Source organism: Balaenoptera musculus, chromosome 7 (genome assembly GCF_009873245.2).
Source record: "Balaenoptera musculus isolate JJ_BM4_2016_0621 chromosome 7, mBalMus1.pri.v3, whole genome shotgun sequence".
NCBI classification, from domain to species: Eukaryota; Metazoa; Chordata; class Mammalia; order Artiodactyla; family Balaenopteridae; genus Balaenoptera; species Balaenoptera musculus.
In genome coordinates this window covers 84,158,585-84,178,334 of record NC_045791.1, presented here as the reverse complement: position 1 = coordinate 84,178,334, position 19,750 = coordinate 84,158,585, and the positions used below count along the sequence as shown (strand labels likewise).

The 19,750-nt window shown below is 44.2% G+C and overlaps 2 protein-coding genes across 14 annotated transcripts in view; one reads left to right on the top strand and one right to left on the bottom strand.

Moving 5' to 3' along the window:
• Positions 1–279: 279 nt before the first annotated feature.
• On the bottom strand, positions 280–1,120 carry LOC118897977 (anoctamin-8-like). Its single transcript, XM_036857665.1, has 2 exons — positions 760–1,120; positions 280–510 (listed from the first exon to the last, which is right to left on the bottom strand). The coding sequence occupies exons 1-2, from the start codon at positions 1,118–1,120 to the stop codon at positions 281–283; spliced, it is 591 nt and encodes a 196-aa protein (XP_036713560.1). The 3' UTR covers position 280.
• A 198-nt stretch (positions 1,121–1,318) lies between these two features.
• KLF7 (Kruppel like factor 7) overlaps positions 1,319–19,750 on the top strand; it is a 107,624-nt gene continuing 89,192 nt past the window's right edge. For 10 of the 13 annotated variants that reach the window (XR_005020594.1, XR_005020592.1, XR_005020591.1 and 7 more), the window contains exon 1: positions 1,357–1,898. Coding sequence is in view for 6 of the 13 variants with exons in the window: in XM_036857908.1 (XP_036713803.1) it covers positions 1,797–1,898 (102 nt within the window). In the remaining 7 variants the exon portion in view is untranslated. Of the gene's footprint in view, positions 1,899–19,750 lie in introns of all 13 variants that reach the window. The other 3 variants (XM_036857905.1, XM_036857906.1, XR_005020595.1) reach the window with 3 other exon arrangements.

The window sequence follows — 19,750 nt, the reverse complement described above, 5'->3', positions numbered from 1 at the left end:
AAGCAAACAAGCGGTCAACCCTCACAACGTGCGTAGTTCAGCTAAGAGATAATAGGGTCTCTATCTATACATCTCTATATGTTAGCGCCATAACGCAATCCGGGTCCTCCTCTCACCACCGCAGCTAGGCAGACGGACACCCTCTCTCCAAGCCACATGGGAAGTCTCACGTTTAAGCCCCCAAGCAAGTTGCCGACTCCTGCCTACACCCCGCGTCTACAAGGATTCCCTTTATTGTCTTTAACACACTCTCCAGCAAAACGTCCAGTTCCAATCATCTCTAACTCCGAGTGTGACCCCCGCCCGGTCCCCGGCGCCGGGTCAGAAGGCTGGGCGGGCGGGGCGGGGCGGGGCGCGGCGGCACGCACAGGGGCGCCGGCGGGGCTGGGGGCGGGGACTGCGCGCGGCGCGCGAGGCGGGGGCAGGCCGCTGTTTTCGCGCATTCCCCTTTGTTCTGCTCCATTGTGTGGCGCTTCCTTCTCTGGCGCTTCTTCTCTGCACCCTGGCAGCCTGTGGGGAATTCGTGAAGGGGCTTTTGGTGACTTTTTCTTTCTTCCCCCCTCCCCCCAACCCCCCGGTTTATTTTTGAGGAAGTGAGGAACTCCTTTGCGCTGCCCCGCCCTCGCGGTTCCCTGCCCCCGGGCCTAGAAGGGAGGCGGAGTGGGAAGCGGCCTGCCCTCCTCCCCAAGCCGGCTTCCTCGTCCTCCCGCCTCGCTGTTCCTCCGGGAGGCATCCTAACCCCGCATTCTGGACTTTCACCTCCTGACCGGCCGCGTCCACGCCAGAACGGCGATACGCGACCCTCTCCCCTCTGAGGGGCGCAGGCTCCGGCCGCCTGGGGCTCCACCTGGCGCCCAAGGGAAGGTCGGAGGCCGGCGTGCGGCCCGAGCCCAGTCGCCTCGGCGTCCCGGGAGCCGGTGCAAGTGTCGCCGCTACCCTCCCAATCCCTCGCGCTCGCACTCCCCGGCCACCGCACGGCCTTTTCGGCCCCCTTATATAGCCCTCTAAAAATAGCTCGCCTCGCACCGCCTTGTAAGGCAGCAGGGAGATTCGCAGCGTGCCAATCCGCGCCCGCCGCCAGGGCCAAGCCCCGCCCCAGGCCCTGCTCCACGCTGCCCATTGGTCCTCAGTGACTTCATGAGCCCCCTGTTTACCATACATGGTCACACGCGGCCTAATGGACGCCCTCCTCCGAGATCCCACGGCTGCGCGGAGAGCCGGGCGGAGGGAGGGAGTTTGGGGAGGGGGAAGAGCAGGAGGAGGAGAAAAGGAGGAGGGGGGGGGTGGAGAGACTACAAACTAGCAAGGATGGGGGTGGGGGTGGGGAGGGAAGGAAAGGGGGGGAGAGAAGCGATCGCGAGAAAAAAAAAATGCCACCTCCCAAAATAAAGAGCAAAGATTGCATTAGGAGCGAACAGCGCTGCAGAAATAGATGGCAGCTTCGTGTCAGTGAGTTTGCATCCCCCTTCCTGATCCACGAGCTGGAGTGATTAGAGCCCTGGAAGGGAATTGTTACTCCCGTGAAGTCCCCTTTTCCTGGCAGCCGTCTGCACTGTACACGCTGGATGCCTCTCTCCATCCACCCCACTCAGTCTCTCCTCTCTCACCTCCTCTCTCCCTCTCTTCTGCATTGATTTTTTTTTTTTTTTCCTTTTTAGTTGACTGAAACAAAACAAAACAAAAGGGCCACTGGATGTCTGCCTCCTTGGGGGGTGAGCCAGACAGACTGACAAACAAACAGACCCAACTGTGTTCGGGGGAGGGTTTCTCCTCCCGTTTTGCCCGGCAGCAGCAGCATGGACGTGTTGGCTAGTTATAGTATATTCCAGGAGCTACAACTTGTCCACGACACCGGCTACTTCTCAGCTTTGCCATCCCTGGAGGAGACCTGGCAGCAGGTGAATGATTTAAATTACTTGTGTAAATCGTGTGGTGGCGGCGGAGACGCAGGGGCTGCGTTGGTGTGGGCTTGGGGTTGAATTTTGTTTGTTTGTTTGTTTAATTTCCCCCCCCCCTTTTTGGCTGTCTGTTGTTTAAAATGTTTTCGGAAACAGTCGTATGCTTACCTCTCCACCCACCCCCTAACCCCTTAGTGTGCTGAGCTGAGCGGCCGGTCCGAGCTGCCTGCGTTTCAGTCACCAACACACATCCTTGCGCACACGTTGTGCGGCTCACTGCCCCCCAGCAGAGACCTGCCTAACTTCTGGGGTTCGGAGGAGCCGGGTGGGAAGGTGGTTTGGGGCTTTACGAGCCATCACAGACAGGTACCGCGTCCCTACATGCAGGAGCTCTACCTCCTTGGTACCTTAAATCCGGTTCATCTCTTTCAACTGGTGCTAACGACCGTCAGATGGGGGGGAGGGGATAGGAGCAAAGCGGAGTGTTTTGCTAGTAATTAGCGAGTATCAGTAAAGAATAGGAACTTGATTTTGAGATTAGAAGGTGGGCAGGAGGACGAGGAGCCCAGTGATAAAGGATACTCAAAGATATCTAGGAAGAGGATGGGAAGATGTATCTATCTCATGCTGACCGTGCATTGTAGGTTTCCCCAGTGCGGTGTCTTCAGAAGGAGAACACCCTCTGTGGGTGTCCTTGCTTCTCTTTCGTTTGGTGTGCCTCTCCACTTGCACAACCTCCGACAAAGGGTGGTGTGTGCTTCCAAGCCTCTGACTTTGTTTTAGAGGACTAGTCAAGAAACTCCTAAGATGCTGAAGGGCACCGATGCCAAGTTGGCTAGGTGTCCCAGTGAGGGGGAAGCGGGGCTGGTGACAAGTTCACTGGGCTTTGTGAAGTGGAATAAAGAAAGTACTGGTTAGTGGAAAGTGCTAGATCTGCTGCGGAAACAGTGGTTTTCTCAGTAAGGATTAGGAGCTGCTGAGGGGACATTCTGCAGGAAAGATGGTGGGTGGGGATGGAGGGACACGAACATTCTTTCAGAATTCTACAGTGTGCATCGTGGAACGTGCAAGAAGACAGTTCGGATTTGCACATTGGAAGTGTGAACGTGCACAGTCCGTCTGGGAGAAACGTGCTTGCCCTTGGGGAGGGCGGCAAGAGGCTTGGTGTGTGGCTGCTCATGTAACTTCTCTGCTCCGTGACAGCAGCTTGTTAAGGCTAATGAACAGCTGAATTTCCTCTGCCAGGATCCAAAGCGGGATTTGCCAGTTTGAGCCTGGGATGTAACAGTTGCTGTTTTAGTGAGTCAGGTTTGGCTTTTGGTATAAAGAGCCTATCCTGTGTACCATTGTTGCTAGTTGCTGTTCTCCCCTGATTTCGAGGCTGGAGTTTCTCCAGGTACTGGCCTCTGGTGTCTGTGCTTCCACACATACATTCCTGCCCAAGGATGCTGGCAGATGTGTTTGACTTTGTCTTTCTCTAAACGCACGCACAGCTCACATGTTTCTAGCAGAAGGCATTTCTCCAGTGCATCCTTTCCCCCATCCTCGATGAGACTATCTCAGGAAGGGTCTCAGTAGAGCTTTTTCCTCCTTTTATTTCACATGCTAATTAAACCAAAAGGTTGCCAGAATTTCATTTTCTGAAATAGTCTTCATTTCACACTGTCAGCCCACTGGTGTTGAATCGGTTGCCTATTAACAACTGTCTAGACAGGTTAGGGAAGAGAATCTGTTGATTTAGTCAGCCTGCCCAAGACAGCCCTTGTTTGTGACTAACTGTTAAGCAGGGTTGGAGGGAAGAAAGTTGGCTTTATTTGTTACAACGTTCCCTCCTGATGAATCACCCAACTTTGTTTTGGTTCAAGATTTCACAGTAGTAAAGCCTGCTTTGGGGGAAGGCCTCTCCAGAGGAAACCTGCTTTTCTAGATCTGGTTAGAGCATCCTTGAGAAAGTCTAGATCTGTAAAGAAACATCATTGGTTTGATAATGAGAAGGTGTATTGGATCTTTTGTTTCCTTAGAAGCCTTCTCCGCTTCCCACCCACCTCATCCTTCATCTCACCTCCTTCAGGGCATCTCTAGCTTAGTTTGTATCTGTGGGCAAAGAAATTTTCACCCCCCTATTTCTTGCCTTAATCCTCTCCTACTGCCAACTGCCCTCAGCTTAAAACCCTTTGCCAAGCTCTTTCAGAGGCATGCTCATAATCCATACTGAAACATAACTTGTGAGGACACGGTCCTAAATGAGATATCATTCCAAGGAGCTTTCTTCTGTGGACTCTGTAGTCACGGATGCTTTCTGTAAAGGTGATTGTGACTCCAAGTTCATGGTGATGACATAACCTCCAACCTCTGTCTCTTCCTTCCTCCCTCTACCTGCCCCCTCCCTCTTGCCTCTTCTGAGTATAAAGGAGGGGAGTGTGGTTATATGCAACTGTTGGTTCTAAATCAACCATCACATGGTGAAATTTTAAGGCTCCTTTGCTCAAATCAGCTCAAGAAGGTTGCTACAAAGAACCCCAGGCAGGAGGAAGTTTCCTGATGCTCGGGGGTAATCAAATTTTAGAGGTCAAATGAGGAGCAGTTATTAGATGTAGTCCTGAAAGTGAACAGTGTACCTTGAGGAGATGAGCCAAGTACAGAGATTCCAATAGTCTGATTTGGTTCGTAAGAAAGAGTGGCTTGGATGATAAACTCAAGAACAGCTGTGCATTTGAAAATTAAGGATGGACTCTTTGGAGATTTTATTTTAAACTCAAGTCTGAGGTAATTGTTCTGCTTAATAGTCAGTGAGCTTGTCATGGCCCTCCTGTCACAGGGGTCGTCATTTTGACATTGGGTTTTTGGGCAATAATGTCTTAGCCTCATACGGCTCCAACTATGAAAACCATTGTTGGTGTAATTTTTAAATCCACATGGACATCCTACATTAACAGCTCTCCATTCCTGGGCCCTGACTGCATACTTAAGCATTTGGCCCAAGTAACATCATCCTTGCCTGTCATATAACTGTAAATTACACTGTGCTTATGTGGTCTATTATTTTATGGAATTCCGCTGACGCACAACTCTTAAGGCTACCAGCCTTAAGCTCTTTGGAAACTTGCAGGAAAATTTCCAAGAGCTGTCTGAGCAAAAGTAGGAAAAAGTCAAAGGTAGGACAGAAACTAAGAGTAGCGTATAGGGTACCACTTGATGATGGATAAAGGGGGACCCATTCATGAGTTTTGTTGCCATTAGAAATCATGATTTTTCTGGACTCACTGCTGACTTGGAAAATAAAAAAGGATTTGGTACAATACTGATGGTTATTTTTCTTTGGGAAGCTACAAAGACTTTTAGAATTTGGATATATTCTTTATACCTAGACTGCTATTTCATGAGTGCAGGTCAAGTAATGATGTTCTAAGTCTTATTTGCACTTAGCTTTGCTTCATGCCATTGAGGATCATGGTATGTTTACTTGAAAACTCTTATGGAATTATGCTTGTTGTTAATGCTGATTCATAATTGGCAGATGGGGTCAGTTTCAGGCCTCCTTTTTGCTCAGAGAAAATTTTCCACTGCTACTGGAAACAAATAAATAAATCATAGAACATTCTTCCCTCCTCCCCCATTCCCCCATTGTTTTAAACTAATGGCATACTTGGCTACTGTAAGAACTACAGTGTCCCCATAACACTGCAATTTCATCTTGGTTTCAGGCACCCTGAAACACTTTTTACAAGGGCCTTTGGTATGAAGCATCTCTAGGGGACAACTTACAAAAATGGTTGCCTGCCAAGAACAGCCTCGTGGTGCAAGGGATGGGATTTGATCTGTGAGCTACATCGCTTCTCCTACGTTGGGATCTTGCCTTTGCACTGCCTTCTACAGGCCCGAGCAGCCGGGTGCTGTCTCAGCCAGAAAGACAAAGCAAACTGTAGGGTCCCTGCATCCGCAGGTTTGCCTCTGTCCCCAATTTGCAGAAAACCTTGTCATGAATTAGAATTTCTTGGCAACAGCACCACCCAGGGAAATTTGTAGACACAAAGGAGCCTTGCTAACCACACTGAAAGGATAAAATAGCTGGCTTTTTTTTTTCTTTTTTGTATGTGACTTGTGTGCTCTTTAGTTACCATAACTCTATTTTTTTTTTTTAAATTTGAAACAGTGACTTGATAGATGAAAAAAAAAATCAGAACTGCCCCTGTTCTCCAGATTTTCTAAATAAGGATGCAGTCACTCAATAAATGTAGCTTTACAAATGAAAGCACATGTGAATGCCATCTATCACACAGTTGGCCTTTCCATGTTCTTTTTAATTTTAATTTCCATGTTCTTTTTAATAGATACATCTTTGTGTAGATTTAGGGACTCTCAAACATTATCACTCAGTCTACCTGTTTGCAGTTCGGTATTTTAAAGTGAGTGAATGTTACAACGCAGATGTTTTTACTACATCTGTCTTTAGTTGGGGGGATAAAGGAAGTGGTGACTTCTTTGTTCTCCATGAAACTCCCACCCCCACTCCCTACCCTGAGGAGGATGTGATGTTGGGGTCCAATCCATTTAAAGGGCAGAGCAGAAGATGTGACACCTCACCCTGAAATGATTTATGTATGGGGATGTCAGAGACCTTCAGCGTTCAAAATGTGCTCTTCCTCTCTCCCAGCCCATTCTAAATATAAATGCCAGTGGGGGCTATTTGCCTCTCCACTTAAATGGGAATAGTTTAGAGAAGGTCCTAATGGAGCTTTCAGTAGCCATTCTCTTATAAATCTTCAGATTCTTCTCCCTTCAGAGAATTCCTGTATTTTAACTTTTTGAGTACAAGAAGGCAATGCAGTCTTCTTTAATCACTGTGTGCTTATTTGGGAGAGAAGACAGTTTCCTCTGGCCAGTCCGGACTGGCTCATGTTGATAGGATAGCTGGCCAGATGGGGTGGCAGACACCCGCTATCTCTGTGGTTTGTCAGTAGTGTGCAACGGGTTTTAAATCACCTTTGCTGGACTCCATGATTTGTGAATGCAGAGAACGCCTCTGTGATTCCGGTTCACTCAATCTATCAGTTAGCATGTATGTTTGGAATTGGGATTTGCTGAAAGTTTAGGACAGCTCCCCAACGTAACCTGAGCGGTGCCAGAAGGGTGAAGGGTGGAGATTTATCTCCCTACAAATAAACCCCTTTGTTTCCCCAAATTAGCTGAGTGCTTGCTTAGCATTAACAGGTGGAAATATTTTAACCCAAATTGCCAAATCTTACCTAGTACAGTGATTAGGAAGCTCTATAAGTACTAATGGTGTTAAAGTCGGTGGAACAAGATACACCATCTAATCATTAATGTTACATGCAACATCCACAAGTGAAGAAACAGTCCTCCGCCCAGTTACACTGTGTGCTCATTTTAGAGCGTCCACATGAGAAGCTGTCCTTACTCAGTTTAAAAGTGTTCCCCAAATCAAATATTGCATTACTGGAACAGGCTTTTACCTAAGATTGGTCATGATCTTGTTGCTCTCCCTTCTTGTTCCTTGGCCTTCATTTTCTGCTGCTAATTTGGAGAATCATTTCTCCTGCCTCGAATCCTTTTTGTTTTCCTCACTTGGTATTTTGCTGTGACCCTGAGAACTTGGTCCTGCTAAGTGTATTGTGTCCGTTGCACTCTCCATTAGAGCAGCTTCCAGCTGCCCCATCCACCACATGCGTGACATAGACGTGGACAGCGGGGGGTTAGCAGCAGCTTTGTGATCAGTCCAGAATCAGCCTGCTTGAGGTGGGTGTGACTTCTGATTTCATAGTGATACCATTCCTGACTGAGCATTACTGGAACAGGCTTTTACCTAAGATTGGTCATGCCTCTGAGCTGGTAGAGGCAGTCAGTCACACCTTGTGGGCTTTTCTCTGTTTATATTAAAATATGGAAAATATTTCACAGTCAGTACTTCATTCCTTTGCTCTAGTTATGTGCAAAATACTGTTCGGGTGATGCGAATTTGAATTGGATATAGTTCTGCCCTCTATGAGCTTGACTTCAGTAGGGGAGAGTGAGCATGTCCAGAATTAAGTAATACAGTATTAGAACAGGATTGCCGAAAAAAAGGAGATTTTAAGTCCAGTATTTGAACACTGACCCATGCCTCTCTGTACTTACCCACCTCGTTACAACCTTGCTTATAAAACATGCTTGAGATTTACTAAGTTTTCTTAGGCTTTTTTAGCTAATGGTGTGATGGGGCTGGTGGCCCTTTTAGGGCAGATGAGTCGACAGTGTGAATGAACACACATGTCCGTAATGGCCAGGAAACAGCATCCGTGTCTGTGTCATTCGGAAATGATTATAGGTAATTAAAATAATTAATGCAATATCTATTTCTGAATATGGGTTTATTGACATTTCCTGAGGTCATATTGAAAGTCAGGCCCCAGGCCTTGTACCAAAGCTAGACCCAGAGAATCTTAGAATTTCAAATCCTGAAAGGGTCTTGGTGTCTTTAACTCTAAAACACTATGCTAGGACCAAATGATTGTTGAAGCCAGATGAGGCATTGAACCTTCCAGGGTCACCCAGCTGTTGTTAACACGGATGGTGGTCCCAGGCCCAGTACTCTTTCAGATGCCCAAATCAGTTTGCTTGCTTTTCATCACACTGTTCTGTATATACTTTGAGTCACTTCTTATCTTTCCTCCTCTCTCTTTCCCCCTCTCCCCTTAAAGGGAAGCAAGAAAACCCCCATTTTACCTTGAACAATACTAGTACATGGAATTTTGGAATTGTCTGGGCCCTAAACCAAGCTACTGAATATCTTGGAGAAAGCTTATGTGTGTAATTTAATCTCTTTTCCATTTTTAATAGTGTGTGGTAACCTGGAAAATGTACACTGTACTGAAAAAACAAAACAAAAGCCCCCAGTTACAACTCCAGCCTGATGAAAAAAAGTACTGTCACTTAAATGATAACAAACGGAGTGAGAGTAAGGAGGGTGCGTTGAGATGTATGCGGTAGGGAGTTGGATGGATGATAGAACTGGGGTTTTATGTGGAAAGCGTCAAATGCGAAGTTTTGAAATGCTTTGTCTCTGACAACTTGCCAACAAAGGGACTGCATGAAACTGTAGCAGTTATCATGTGCCAATTCAGAAAAATCTCTTTTGAAGTGTTTTAAAATTTCTTGAGAGGGTTGGATGGGCAGTGAGGTGGTAATGTTTTACAAATTTAAACAAAAAACATTGCACATTGTGATAAGCAGTTGGGAAGAGAGTCAACTTCTGTGCGGTTTTTAAAAAGTCCTTATGGGGTGGGAGGGTGAAGCCAAGGCTCAATTTTCACAGTGTCCCTAGTGAGGAGAGGAAACGCAGGGTGCTCTTCACTCTGCTCAGTGACTTTTGGCCCTTCTCCACCCAATCTCTAGTGTAGTTATGATGGTGAAAATTCTCTCTTGGAACTTGGCTCACAGGTTGGTTTCACCTCTAAGATCTTAGAAACTGAAGATTTCTTCCCAAATGGAGACTTCTTTATTTCTTCAAAGCTGTAATCTACAACTCCAACTCCAAGATTTTCCTGAGTTTCAGGCCCACATTTTTGAACTGGAAACCTGGAGCTGACACTTAAGGCTTTTGAGGTTGTCCCATGAAGACCTCAGCTGAATATGTCCCAAAGCTTGAACTCATCAACTTCTTTCCTCCTTTTCCTGGCTTCCCTGTTTCTTTTATTGAGTTGACCTTTCTTCTGTGATCCAGGTTTGAAGGTCCAGCCATCTTTGGCTCCTCTCTTTCCCTTCACTCTGATTGGTTGAAAAATCCCATTGATTTGGTTCTTACAGTACTTCACCATGGTCTTCCACTTTCTTCTTGCTCTGCCATTGCCCCAGGGCAGCCCCATCACCTCCCCTGGACTGACTTACTACCTCCATCACCATGTTTCAAACTGTCAGTGGAGCCCTCTTTTACATACGATGAGGCCAAACGTCTAAGAGTCACGATGTTCGAAGACTGGGTCTAGGTAGTAGTCAAAAGTTTCCCCCTTTGTTACCATGTGCGGTAACCGCCATCCAAATCGAATGACTGTACTTTTCCTGCTTCTCTCTTCATTTATGTCATTTCCTTCAACCTTTTCCTTTTTCTTCCTCTTTGAGTCTCTTTGTCCAAATTCTACCCATCCTTTAACTTTCAGATGGTTGCCACATCTTCCAGGAAACTCCCTCCCTTTCCCTTGGCCAAAAGTAATTGCTGCTGTTTCTATACTCTTGTGTAGAACTTTTTACTTCCTCATGATGCTTTTCAGTTTTGTCCTGTAGTATAGTTTTTCTTTTCTTTTTTTTCCCCATTGCCTTATTTTTCCAGTTAGGTTGTATGATTTAGAGCAGAGTCCATGCCTTGGTTATAATTTTGATAATAAACTTTGAATACATAACCCTTCAGGTTCTTAGAAAGCCTTGCACCTGGTAGATACGCAATAGATATTTAGGGCTTATGATGTGACTTAAGATTTGGCTATGTCTGTAGTAATGGCTCACAACTGTGGCTGCACCCCAGACCAATTAAATCAGTATTCCTTTGAGTGGAACCCAGGTATCAGTGTTGTTTTGTTTTTGTTTTTTTATAAATTTATTTTATTTTATTTATTTATTTATTTATTTATTTTTGACTGTGTTGGGTCTTCGTTGCTGCGCATGGGCTTTCTCTAGTTGCAGTGAGCAGGGGCTACTCTTTGTTGCAGCGTGTGGGCTTCTCATTGCGGTGGCTTCTCTTGTTGCGGAGCACGGGCTCTAGGCGTGCAGGCTTCAGTAGTTGTGGCACATGGGCTCAGTAGTTGTGGCTTGTGGGCTCTAGATCGCAGGCTCAGTAATTGTGGCGCCCAGGCTTAGTTGCTCCACGGCATGTGGGATCTTCCTGGAACCCGTGTCCTCTGCATTGGCAGGTGGATTCTTAACCACTGCGCCACCAGGGAACTCCCTCAGTGTTTTTTTAAAGCTTCTGGGTGATTCCAATATGCAGCCAAGGCTTTGAGCCATTAATCTATAGAGGGTTAATATCAGAGATATCAGAGTTGCAGGTGGCTACTACTTATATGGAAATATTTCATTTCTTGTATAACTTGGAATCTAAGTGTAATAGAGGTTTATAATAAAGCAGGACAGTGGTGGATGTACTTCATCCAGCTCCCTGGTTAATAGCAACTGTCCAAGTGTTGTTTCATCTTTCTTGTTTTACTTTCCCTTACCCTAAAGTGTTTCTCATTTAGCTCACATTTCCTGTGACCCACTAGAGGTTTGCTTAACCTGGTCAAATTCCATTTCTGGTACCTTTGTGGTGGTGGGCATTAAACTCCAACCATGCCGTGCTTCAAATAATTCATTCTCAGCAGGCTCTCGACCATGATTTTCCACTTACCTCAGCCTGCTCTGTGGTTTTAAAGGGATGGATGCATGCACGAACATTTGTTGGATGATGCCAGATAGGCATTAGGTAGCAGCTCTACATATTTCTTCCTGACCTCACTGTTTGCAAGTAGACTCTGTTTATAAAGAATTTCAAAGGACCCATGTTTCTAGTAAGAGGAGCAAAAATAAACTGTGGAAGAATCGCCGCTGAGGACATTCAGGCAAGGAGGCTGCCTCCTCGTCCATAGAAGGCTTTAGCTCTTGTGGTAATGACTGTGGGCATGTGGCGATGTTCACAAAGAAGCCTTAGAAATGCCTCTATTTCAAACTGTGATGTTTGCAAAAATGTATGTACTGTAGCTACATCCTTTCATCTATAAACTGTCTTTGATGGGGGTATGGTTGGCAAGAGAGAACATCATGAGAGGAGCTCAGAGCTTAGGGTTGAAGGATGTCTTTTGGAAAGCTCAACCCAGCCGTGAAAATGGCAATTAGCTGTGGAGCAATTGCTCTGCAAGGAAGTGCCCGCCTGCTCCTGACCCCGCTTTCACACTCACCTTCCAGAGCCGAGGTAGCAGGAATTCAATGGAGTGGCCACAGTGCTGGCTCTTATTTTTGGAGAGGCGGCAAATTCGCTCATCACACAAAGGAGTGGAAATAGATTGCCCCATCCCTACCTTTTGAGCTCTTAGTGTTTGTTCATATGGCCACTGTAGACCCTGTTAATAGAGCACAGTTCCTGCCTAAGGGGTGAAGGGTGTCTTCTGTGAGGGGGCCTCTGTGCAGAACCGATTCTCCATGAGCTCCCTGAGATGCTGCTCAACGGCAGACCGCGTCTCTGGCTTTGCTTTCTGCGTTCCAAGATGGCTCAGTCCTCCCCTGTGCACTTGCCTCCCTATATCGAGGTTCTTGCTTTCTTTGATATGGACCAAGATATGATTTCCTCTGTGACGGAGATGTTCATGTTGGCTTGTGAGAGTCTAACAAACATCTGTATTGAGCTTTTTTTCTTAAGGGCTCAGGGTGTTTTGCTCAGGATCTCTTGTCATTGGCACATTCTTTTTGTAACTAAGGAACAGACAGGTATTACAGAATTTCCCGTTCAGAGGTGAGAAAATTGGGGCAGAGGAAGATGAAGCAAGTTGTCTTAATGTGGCCGCAAAGCAAATGAGTTGCAAAACCAGTGGTGGAACACACTTCCCTCTTCCTTCTTTCCACTTGGCTATTCTGCCTATTATCATAATAAGCATCATAATAATATCTAATATCTGTCAAATATTTCCTAGAGATGATCTCATCTGAGCACTTTATGTGCATCATTTCATTTAATCCTCACACCAACCCTGTGAGATACATATTCTTTTTATCCCCACTTTACAGATGGAGATGTTGAGGTTCGCGTTATTAAATGACTTTGCCTAAAGTCACACAACTTGGAAGTGGTTGAGCCAGAATGCAAACCCGGGCAGTATGCTCAGGACTCCGAATTTTTACATTTATACTGACTCCTAGTTAGGCAGGAGACACCAGGGCAAGAGCCAAAGGTCATGGCCTGGGACTCAGTGGAACTGTACGGGTTTGAACAGCTTTCTGGTCTGCTTTCTGGGCCTTGGTTTTCTCATCTGAAAAAGAACTGGGTTGTGCTAGGGCTCCTAATGTCGTAGTGTTTGTAGTAGTCAAATTACACGAGGCGTTGAAATCAGGCAGAGCTGGAACCTTGAGAAAGTCACCTAACGTCTCTGAGTCTCATTCTGTCATGAGTGGAATGGAGTTAATAATGCCTAGGTAAGGGCAGGCCTGTTGGCTCTCTGGCCCAGTGTCTGGTACATGGCATCCACTCAACAAATGCTCTTTCCTTCCCCGTTTTCAACCATCCTTCCTCCTGTTAAAAACAGTGCAGAGTGACACAATGCTCTTTTTCTAAATAGTATCACTGGTCTCTCTAAGATCCCAGTGATTTTGGAGTGTCTAAGAGAAGGTGAATGATGAAAGGCCAGGCCAGGGAGAATGCTGGGCATTGGACATGGTGTTCCTTTATCCATCCCACAAGAGAGCTCTCACGAAGTCACTGGTGCTTAGAAGTGGGGAAATACTAGCAATATCCATTGCCCCCCCAAAACTCAGCCTCCTTTGATATCCTTGGAATTTGCTTGACTTGCTCACACAAATGTCCAACTCGTTCCCTTTCTTTCCAGTCTTACTTCTGACTTACTTCCCTTAAGTTTTTCCAGCATGCGGTTTTTTTTTCTTTACGAGCCAGAATTAGGCACATATACTATAATATAGTGCTGGTTACTACACCTGCCTTCTCTGCCTTACCTGATGACTGAGCTTACAGCAGCTTATGAGAGTGAATCTGGTTTTATGAGATCTATAAATATCTCCGATAGGATTTTTATTTCATTTCCCCCCCTTCAAGTAAGACATAATGGAAGCAATCACATACACAAGGAATATTCTTTCTGTGATAAAGTGGGTGTTTTTGAATTGGCCTCTGAAAAGCAATAATTTGATGTGTTTGTTCATGTTGGGAGTTTTATGGGGGAGGGGGAAGGATCACGCATACGCTGCTATAAAACTCGAATGTTATTTCCTCATGTTGAAGGTTTAGCCCAGCACCTATGGGGAGATTTATGTCGGAGATGCCAGCCCTGTGTGCAGACTGTATTTCCTCCTCCTGAGGAGTGTGCATTTGTGTTTTCTTAGACACATAGACTCCAGGGAAGGAAAGTCCCATTGGCTGGCAGGAGGGGGCTCCCAGAAAGAAGGTTTCCAGTTCTTTGTCTCATCTGTTTCCAGCTGCCCCAAGGGAGGATGTTCTCATCCTTCTCTGCACTTCGTGGATTTCCTAGGAAGATTTCACACCACTTCACGTATCTCAGTGAGATTTTTTTCCCTTGGTATTTCCCTTTTTAAAAAAAAGAGTCTTAAACTTATCCAATTTTTAAAAATGTACTATTCCCCAGTACCAAGTATGGAAAGGATTTTCCTTACCTTGCTCTTTGAGGAGTGTCTAGAAGGAACCTTGAACATGTAACTTTAAAGAATACATTAAAAAAAAAAAAAAAAAAGCCATGCGAGTTCTATGTACCTCGTTTTTCCTGTCTGGAAAATGGAAGTCAGGAGCTCCATTTGCCATCTTACTCAGGACCATTGTGACAAAGTTAATTATGGATTTAACAATTGTTTTTGAAAAATTGAATATCTGACTCTGACTACTTAGGATTTTTTAATTTATTTTTTTGGTACAACCTCTCCTTGCATACATACATCTTCCCCCAGTTCTCAGAAGCTTTGTGTTTAGCTAGATGATAATATAATTTGGCCTCTGAAAGAATAACCCATGTGAACTTAGTACACCTGATCCAAGGGCATGCAGGATTTTTGCCTTAATGTCATTTCATTTTTTCTATTTAACTTCAGCTCAGTGTGTAATATAATCCTATCATTTTGGCTCTGCTACCTACAAACACTATTCTGTGCTTATCATCAAATAATGTGACTTTCTGGTCCTCAGTTTCCTCATGTGTATATAGTAGTGTAGAGTTAGGAATAGTCAGCGATCAGAGATACAAACAGGAAGGTCCTGGGATAAACTGGCTTCACGAGCTGTTTTATTTGGCCAGCATACATATTTCAATTTCTTTTTAATTGGAATGCTTTTAGACAGATATGCACTCTTCAATTAACCTTGTCTCCACTATTTCTACCTTGCTTAGTTTCTGATTTCTGGCCAGGTGAGCATGCATTTGGGTTTGTGACCCTCAGACTGGCAGCTCTCTAAGTCACCTTCCCCTCCAAAACGCTGTGATTTGGGGACAACGTTTATATATTTATCAGTCTCAAGCTGGCTTGATTACTACTCTTACCTGGAATCCATTTTCATTTCTTTTTAGATTTCTCTGCCTTGTTGAATGTCTTTGTTTGGGATTCTGTTTTATAAAGCAGATTCCAAATTGCTTCTCAATTTCTCCTAGTCATCCAGGTTCTGTTGTAGATCATCGAAATCTGGGTTGGAAAAGACCATCTGGTTTACCCCTCTCCCCGCCTGGGCTGAGCAGTGTCTGCAGAGCATGTTTATTACTTATTGGTATTTGCAACATTTTCCAATTTGGAAACTGACTCTATGTTTCCTGAGCTTGCAGCCTCTTCTTGGTGGAAATGGGAGTGAAATGGGACAATACCAAACAAAAAGTTCTTTTGGTCTAACAGCCCTCATTAACAAATGACTGCCATTGTCACTGTTTCTTTTGTCACTCCTGAGACCCAACTGGTCAGTGGTGGGAAAAACTCCTTTTTGTGGTAGAAAAACATGTAACCATTTCTGAGGTTTCTTAGTCTTGACATAGAAGCATGTTGTACAGAACCCCATTAACTGCTTTAACTGCTTATTTTGTGTGGAAGTAGATTTTATATGACTTGTTTCACTGAGGAAGTGATGCTTTTTGTGTGAAGAACTCCAGGGCATTATAATAAAGTACTTTCCTGAGAATCAAGTAATTTGCATTTTTTCCTACGCTTGGCACTCAAATACTGCCAGCAAGGCACTTGGCCTTCATTTTCTAATGCTTTCAGGATGCTGGTCTACATTAGGGGTGTTTAAAAAAATTTATTCTTTTGTATTGGCTCCCTGATATTACTAAGGATATCATTTAGTTTGACCAGCTGGTGATTTTCAGGGTCATTCTTTTCCTGTTAAAAAAACCCCGTCATTCCATTAAATTACTTGATGCAGGGTGTTTCTCCTTTTCTCCAATCTCCAATTACTTTTTCTTTCTTTCTTTTTTTTTCTTTTTTAAAAACTCTGAGTGTTAAGTAAAGGTCCAGGTTCATTATCTTGTTAACATATATATTAATTAATTTTTTAAACTAATAGCTGTTTATCTTACTGCGTGAATTGGCAGCTATTAAAATATTTCTGAAAAAATACCCCTAGAAAGGAAGAAAGAAAGAAAAGAAAGATAGAAAATGAGGAAAAGAAAAGGAAAAAGGAAAGAAAGACATTATGTGGGCTTCAACTGTCCTTGCACAGTTCTTCTGTGAAGGAGAAGCAGAATGCAAACCAGTTGTCTTCCTATCCAGGATGTGCCTGCCTACATTTTCCTCCTGTTTTTGCATTCATGATCTCTTTTTTTATGCTCCCTATTCATAGAGACTAGGATTTTACAAATATTAGAATTTGAGGACCATTAGACATTTCACTGCAATCTGTTTTCTTCTCCTCAATTTGTGGGTAACCTGCCTGAACTTTAGAGAACATTATTTAAGTCCAAGCCAGTATTGGACCATCAAGAACTGTGAGCCCCCTTTCAATATTTTGTTTATTTATTTTTCAAATTTTTATTGAAGTATAGTTGATTTACACTGTTGTGTTACTTTCAGGTGTACAGCAGTGATTCAGTTATACATACATACACACACACACACACTTTTTCAGATTCTTTTCCATCATAGGCTATTTTAAGATACTGAGTATAGTTCCCTGTGCTATACAGTAGGTCCTTGTTGGTTATCTATTTTATATATAGTAGTTTGTATATGTTAATCCCAAACTCATCATTTACCCCTTTTCAGTATTTCAAATGCATTCTCATGTTAACACAATGCGTGGTATAGCATGGCTCAAGGCAGTGCTTCTTGAAGGGTGGGCTGCACTCGTGGGCTTCATGAGCACAGCCTTAAATAACAACAGAACCACCTTGGGAGGCCTTACTATTCCCTTTTTAGTTTTCTTTCAATCCTTCTGACTAACTCAAGGCGAAAGACTCAGCTTTGTGGTAGTATGTCTTTAAGGCTTGATAATCTTTTCTTCTCCTCCGCCTTCTCTGTCCTGTCCTCCCTCCCTCCCTTTGTTCCTTACTTCTTGCCTCTTTTTCTTTCCTCCCTCCCTCCCTCCCTCCCTTCCTTCCTTCCTTTCTTTCTTTCTTCCTTTCTTTCTCTTTCTCTCTCTCTCTTTCTCTTTCTTTCTTTCTTTCTCTCTCTCTCTCTTTCTTCCTCCCTCCCTCCCTCCCCCCTCCCTCCCCCCTTCCTCCCTCCCTCCCTTCCTTCCTACCTTCCTTCCTTCCTTCCTTCCTTCCTTCTGACAACAGATCCCAGACCCAGAGATTTTGACAGGCAAACATCCAGCTAAAAGTTAATAATATCATTTTGGCTTTATTGTTTTTAATTTTATGATTATCTTTTATTGATGAACATTTACAGGAAGAGTATTTTAAAATATATTCAGCCTTAATACATAATGCCTTAGGCAATTAAAAATGTAAATAATAGGGAAATGATTACACAGATGGAATGCTGATTTGGTAAAAATGTATGAAGGTGGAATGAAATGAAGTCTGAGGAATGCTGGTGTGGTAGAAAATCAGGGGACTTGGAGTCAGAAAACTGGAATTAGGCCTGACTTTGTAAGTATAAACCAGGGCAAATTGCTAAGCTGCATTTTCCCATCTGCAGTGTGGGGTTTATAATAATAGGATTCTTATAATCAAATGATATATGGCTGTGAAAGTGCTTTGTAAACTGTCATATGCTATATAATGTTATTGTTTTCTATTCTGTGACAGGGGAGGCTTTAGTTTCAAACCTTAAACTAGCACTCCTTGTTGACTTTCTTCTTCCTTATGATTTCTATTTAGTGTTCTCAGCAGGGATATAATAGCTTCTTACTTGTTCAAATGGGGCTATTACTTGTGCCTTAATTATGGCACTTTGAAAAACCTTCCTATTGGTTTTCTAGTAGTGGGGACATAATTTCTAATTTCTTTGTGTGTGTGTGCTAGCTTTTAAATAAATTTTGAAAAAGTAAACTTAGTATCTATAGTATGTCAGAACTTCTAGATTAAGATAATACATTTAGCTTAATTGATTTTTTAAGATAAATTTTTAAAAGTTAAAATATTTTACCACACTCATGAAACAATTGTGTGCATTTGTGTGTGTATGTGTGTTGGTGCCCAAGGATGAAGGAAGTTTGGATTTTGTGTAGAAAGGAGAACCCTGGGGACAGTTTGCTTCTGAAAGTGGAAGTCTGGGTGGCTAAAATGACTCATTCACAATGTCTGTCACATGTTGTTAGATGATAAGAAGATGGGGACTTGCCTGGATAGGAAGTCCTAGACTTACCGGGACCTTTCAGCTGACTTACAGGGAAACCCAGCTTCTGCTACACAAGGATTGGAGTGACAGAGCAGCATGCATGCTGTCTGGGACATGGACTTTTATCCTGCCCAAGACAACCCTGGTAGGAGGTAACTGTAGATAAGAAGGGAGGTTGATCTCTCTGACATGAGGACCACACTATGTTGGTCAAGCTCCATGAACGCTTCAACTCAGGATGCTCAGATCTCCATGCTGCTTAAGACAGGTGCCCTATTGACAAGAATTTGGGGGCCTGGAGTGTCAGGTCCAAAGGCCCACTCTCATACTGCCTCATCTGGAGCACTGGTGGAAATGAGGGTACATCTGGATCACTGTCTATGAGGCCACTTAGGGTTTTAGCCCATCCCTGTTTTGGGGGGTTGAGTAGCTCTGTCTTTCTACGTTCCTTCAAAGCGAAGGCTTGCAGCTTTGATGGTCCTGGGGAGCAGCCCATGTGGAGGCTTGGCATGGGACTGTCTTGCTCTGCCTGCCTGGGTCAGGTGGCAGCCACGGCCCTCCCCTCACCCTAGCTAGAGTTGGAGGGGGTCCCTGAAGCTCACAGCTGCCTGTTTGCCCTGGCTGCAGATTTTCAAGGGGAAGTGGCGATGGAGAGGGACAGGAATCTACTTCTGTAGGGGTTTGTCAGGACATACCTTTGGCTCAACCTCCCACATGAGAAATTTGATTCTGGGGTCAGGAATGTGACAAAACACTTAGGTATGCAGCTGGATTTTTGCCATCAATGTGATTTGCAGGGAAGTGTGACCATAAAATGCTTGAGATCATGAATTGGATGGACTCCCCATCTGGAGAGCCATACCTTTCCCTGCAAAATTAAATATTTATGTACTTTTAAAGTTTAGTTTTGATTTTTTTAAAAGAGGATAGAAGCGCACTCAACTATTAAGAAAAAAAACATGAATTGCTTCAGATCTAGTGGTAACATTTTCAAGTTTGCAACAAACAGCTTTATTGGAAAACATTGTTTTGTTCTTTAAAGAAAATCAAACCCATCCTAAGATGTTTCAAGACCCGGCTGATGCTATAGTCCTGGCCCGTGAACACCATGGAAGCAGCAGAGGCTGGGGCTGGCGTTGGCACATTATATTATCAGAGAGCTTTGTCGCCATCTGTTACTCCGTGTCCTCTCGCTTTCAGGTTCCTCCACTGTGGCTTTCCCCGTCAAGTGCTAACTTATTTCATTTTAAAAACACTTTTTATTTTGAAATAATTATAGACTCATAGTAAGTTGCAAAAACAATACAGAGTCCTGTGTTTCCCCCAGTGGCGACATCTTATTCTATAGCTATCAGATGACTTACTTCATTTTGAGGCACTTGCTCTGAGGGAGT

Bases quoted from the DNA above. Each gene is read 5' to 3' on its own strand.
- LOC118897977 (XM_036857665.1), bottom strand. From the start codon at position 1,120: ATGGGCAGCGTGGAGCAGGGCCTGGGGCGGGGCTTGGCCCTGGCGGCG. The intron at 511-759 runs GTGAAAGTCCAG...AATTCCCCACAG, and splicing joins TGGACGCGGCCGGTCAGGAG to GCTGCCAGGGTGCAGAGAAG.